Source organism: Pecten maximus, chromosome 1 (assembly GCF_902652985.1).
Source record: "Pecten maximus chromosome 1, xPecMax1.1, whole genome shotgun sequence".
Classification (NCBI taxonomy): domain Eukaryota; kingdom Metazoa; phylum Mollusca; class Bivalvia; order Pectinida; family Pectinidae; genus Pecten; species Pecten maximus.
Genome location: NC_047015.1, coordinates 16,421,475 through 16,426,490, shown reverse-complemented (window position 1 = coordinate 16,426,490; position 5,016 = coordinate 16,421,475). Strand labels below are relative to the sequence as shown.

The window sequence follows — 5,016 nt, the reverse complement described above, 5'->3', positions numbered from 1 at the left end:
TGGGAATGCGTTCTCGAGTTGAGACTTCAGGAATGTGTTCTAGACTTTAGACTTGTGGAGTACGTTCTCGAGTTTAAAGTTGTGGAGTGTTTTCTCGAAATTAGAGTTGTGGAGTGTGTTATCGAAATTAAAGTTGTGAAGTGTGTTTCTGAGTATAAAGTTGTGGAGGTAAGAGTGACAACTACTATGACGTCATAATAAACTCGTGTCTGTGACGTCAAAGCCACTGTGGTATCGTGGTAACTAAGACTGTGCGATGTTGGACATCGATGAACAGACGACTCTTATTTGATATCAGCGGGTCCTCCTCACCCGGCGGAGGTTCATTAACATCACGTGGAGGCTCCCCGATATCTGATGGAGGTGCAAGTTCACCAACATCCCTTGGATGCTCCCCAACATCCGGCGGAAGATCTCCAAATATCCATGGAAGATTAATAAGTCCGTCACCGGATGGAACTTCTCCTCCATCCAAGGAAATCCGTCCAAATGCCTTATTACACAGGAAAGTTCGACCGCAAAGCACAGCACGACAATTCATGCACATGGCTGACCTTATGTCCTGTAAGGGTTACCGCCTAGGACCGAAGATCGGGGGCGGTACCTACGCCACCGTTCGAGTAGTGGAGAGGGAGCGTGATGGTACGATACTAGCGGTGAAGATTGTCGACACTAACCTACGCCCCAACACCTCGTATGTTAAACATTTCCTGCCATCAGAGCTGAGTATTTCTATTTGTCTGAGTCACAGGAACGCCATCAATACCCACGAAGTCATTCAGTGTGAAGGGTTTGTCTTCATGATTATGGATTATGCTGTACACGGTGACCTACTGACCCAGATTAGACAAAATGGTAGCATGTCGGACACGGAAGCACGCAAGATGTTCTTTGAAATCGCACAGGGAATAAAGTATCTCCATGACAACGGCATATCACATCGGGACATTAAATGTGAAAACATATTTCTGATGAAGGACAAAACTCCGGTTATCGGGGATTTCGGTTTCGCCAAACGTGTTCGCCTCGTGGACGGGAAGCCTTGTTCGAGTACGTCGTACTGTGGTAGCATGGCGTACGCCTCGCCTCAGTTGCTATTCAACCAACCGTACGACCCAAAGATGAATGACATTTGGAGCCTCGGGTGTGTCCTTTATATCATGATGTGTGCCACCATGCCTTATGACGATATGCGCCTGGGTATAATGCGGAGGACAAAGGTCGTTGAGAAGGTCATGTTTCCGGTTCGCGTGTTGGATAAGCTGCATACAGATTGTAAGGACCTCATTTACAATATGCTTGAAGCTGACACGGATCGGAGGCTAGTAATAGACGCAGTTCTTGCTCATCCATGGCTCAGGAAGGTTATTTGATTCACGGACAATTTAAAATGTCATCATGTATTACCACGATATGTTGTTACACATCCCTGTGTTGGTGACTCCGGTCAGATCTGTCCTGATTATACCCCCCACCATGTGCCGTGCAGTTTAACCTCAAATTTACTGATTAAACTACATGATATAATCATTAGACTAAATTGTACATTATTTTGGTTTCTTCTTAATACATTTGCATTCAAATATTTGATTAGTACCGATATCTTCAAAAACGATAACCAGTAAAGTTGACATCATTGAACATTTTGAAAATATCTGTTGTTTTGAAAGAAATGGACAATCACAATGTAGCGCTCGGGGAACTGTTTCTAAACATTGTGGGAAAATATAGAAACATCTTTTGTAAAAGTCATCGTGTCAGACTAAAATATCAGATAAAAGGAAATGATAAGTAAATAAAGCTACAAACCGATACAGATAATATTTGCTTTCTTTTGTGACAAATTTGTACACATTCTAAAGATCATTGGACTGAAATTTGGCGAAAGGTATTCTATATCGCGGATTTTTTTAAAGAATATAGTTGAACAGTTTTTGTCCACGTTTGGTTGCGCGTTATGGGATTTCCGTCCCTAAAATGGTCATTATTGAAACGTTAGTTTTGGAGACATTATAAGTATGGGTACTTCATGTGGAGAAGGGTATGTTTGTCTGGAACAGTTAATTTGACCATGGGTTTTCATATCTATAATTAAACGAATAAATGTGGGCAATTGTATGATTTGTATTTTTTATTTCCAGAAGCAGAAGTTCAATGTCGAATCGTCTGTGTGTGGTGGCAGACATGTTGCTTCGTTTTGTATTTTCAATCAATCCAGGGATTATACTTTATTTTGACGTAAGCTTTAAAATTTGTTTTAAACGACCCTTCACTATTTCAGTTAAGCTAAAGACATAAGCGAGGTAACTCTGATTTAGAGTAGTGACAACATGGGTAACCAAAGTAACATTACTTACGCATTGTCTAGTTTTTCCAAAGCCGAAATCCAATCCAATCAATCTTCAGTATTGCGATCTTGTAGAATACCGGATAGTGAGAGTGATACGGATCTAACTCGTTCATATTGGATTCATAAACTTCACAAAAATCCTTATAAACAACATTTTATTGCTAACTTGAGTCTTCTCTCCACTTTTACTATCATTTTAAGTACATTTAAGTCGGGACTACAGTCCTATTGGGGTAGTATAACTCCAGACGTCGACCTAATGGAATGTGGATTTTGAAAATCTTTTGATTAATCTCGAAGTTAAGCCCATACGAAACGTTTCCTCCGTCAAAATGTTTGTTTTGCTACTGTTTATAACACCATTCCCCATTCAACATTTCGTTCTCTTGTGATAAGAGCTGTCTTTTTTCAAGAAAGGTTAACGGCGTTATTAGAACAAAATTGTGAACTATACCGGAACATATTTTGTTAAACATATGCCTAGTGTCCATAGAAAATACACCAAAGATATTCTAAATCGTGAGAATATTGAATTTCTGATCACCAACCTTACTTGACTAATTGCATACCCATAGAAACAAACTGTGTCCCTCTGTCGGCTGACTGACATACCCATAGAAACAAACTGTGTCCCTCTGTTGGCTGACAGACATACCCATAGAAACAAACTGTGTCCCTCAGTTGGCAGACTGAAATACCCATAGAAACAGAATTTGTCCCTCTGTTGGCTGAGTGACATACCCAAAGAAACAAACTGTGTCCCTATGTTGGCTGACTGACATACCCATAGAAACAGACTGTGTCCCTATGTTGGCTGACTGACATACCCATAGAAACAAAACTGTGTCCCTCAGTTGGCTGACTGACATACCCATAGAAACAAAACTGTGTCCCTCTGTTGGCTGACTGACATACCCAAAGAAACAAACTGTGTCCCTATGTTGGCTGACTGACATACCCATAGAAACAGACTGTGTCCCTCAGTTGGCTGACTGACATACCCATAGAAACAAAACTGTGTCCCTCAGTTGGCTGACTGACATACCCATAGAAACAAAACTGTGTCCCTCTGTTGGCTGACTGACATACCCAAAGAAACAAACTGTGTCCCTATGTTGGCTGACTGACATACCCATAGAAACAGACTGTGTCCCTATGTTGGCTGAGTGACATACCCATGGGAACAGACTGTGTCCCTATGTTGGCTGACTGACATACCCATAGAAACAGACTGTGTCCCTCTGTTGGCTGAGTGACATACCCATGGGAACAAACTGTGTCCCTCTGTTGGCTGACTGACATACCATGGGAACAAACTGTGTCCCTCTGTTGGCTGACTGACATACCCATGGTAACAAACTGTAACCCTCTGTTGGCTGACTGACATACCCATCGGAACAGACTGTCCCTCTGTCGGCTGACTGACATACCCATGGAAACAAAATGTGTCCCTCTGTTGGCTGACTGATATACCCATCGGAACAGACTGTCCCTCTCTTGGCTGACTGACATACCCATAGAAACAGACTGTGTCCCTCTGTTGGCTGACATACATACCCATGGGAACAGAGTTTGCCCCTCTGTTGGCTGACATACATACCCATGGGAACAGACTGTGCCCCTCTGTTGGCTGACTGACATTACCATGGGAACAGACCGCCCCTCTGTTGGCTGACATACATACTTATGGGAACATACTGTGTCCCTCTGTTGGAAGATTTGTTTTTGTTTTCCTACGCGGCTGATGATATCCAAGCGCTGATCAGAACATGGAGTTATGGAACACAGACCTTTCAAAGTCCTTCAATTTCACCTATATGTATATTGACGATGTGTTATTTTTAAATTACAAAAATTGGAGAACTCTTAGAACTTGAAATCAAGGACACAACAGACTCTTCAATATCAGCCGCTTACCTCGATCTTTAGGTACAATGTAACAAGGACACTACAGACACTTCAATATCATCAGCTTACCTCGATCTTTAGGTACAAAGCAGAGACAGCCCACACCTAAGCTGTATGTTTCTCGTGATGCGTTTATTTTTTTTCTCATTTGTTGATTTTCCATTTCTAGATAGTAACATTTCTGAATCTCCAATCTACGGTGTTTACCTGTCCCAGTTGATTCGATATTTAAAGGCTTGTTTCCATTTTTACGATTTCCGTGACAGATGTCGATTACTGACAGAGCAATTTACAACACAAGGTTTCGAAATATAAAAGGTGATGAAGACCACGGGAAGTCGACATTATGACCTCATTGGAAACATTATGTCTCTTCGAAGCTTGCTGGTGTCTATAGTGGTTCCGTTGTCACCACCCTAGTTCCCATTTTGAAAGTGTGACGTAACCCAGATTTGACCTAGATTTGTATGGCTTGTGTCATGGTGACCTAGATTTGTATGGATGGTGTCGTGGTGACCTAGATTTGTATGGCAGGTGTCGTCGTGACCTAGATTGGTATGGCAGGCGTCGTTGTGACCTAGATTTGTATGGCTGGTGTCGTCGTGACCTAGATTTGTATGGCAGGTGTCGTCGTGACCTAGATTTGTATGGCTGGTGTCGTCGTGACCTAGATTTGTATGGCTGGTGTCGTCGTGACCTAGATTTGTATGGATGGTGTCGTCGTGACCTAGATTTGTATGTCTGATGTCGTCATGACT

The 5,016-nt window shown here is 42.2% G+C and overlaps 1 protein-coding gene across 1 annotated transcript; it reads left to right on the top strand.

Annotated features, from left to right (window-relative positions):
* Positions 1-231: 231 nt before the first annotated feature.
* On the top strand, positions 232-2,104 carry LOC117326128 (testis-specific serine/threonine-protein kinase 2-like). Its single transcript, XM_033882761.1, has one exon. It carries the CDS (start codon positions 270-272, stop codon positions 1,371-1,373), a length of 1,104 nt encoding a protein of 367 aa, XP_033738652.1. The 5' UTR covers positions 232-269; the 3' UTR covers positions 1,374-2,104.
* Positions 2,105-5,016: the final 2,912 nt, after the last annotated feature.

Bases quoted from the DNA above. Each gene is read 5' to 3' on its own strand.
- LOC117326128 (XM_033882761.1), top strand. From the start codon at position 270: ATGAACAGACGACTCTTATTTGATATCAGCGGGTCCTCCTCACCCGGC.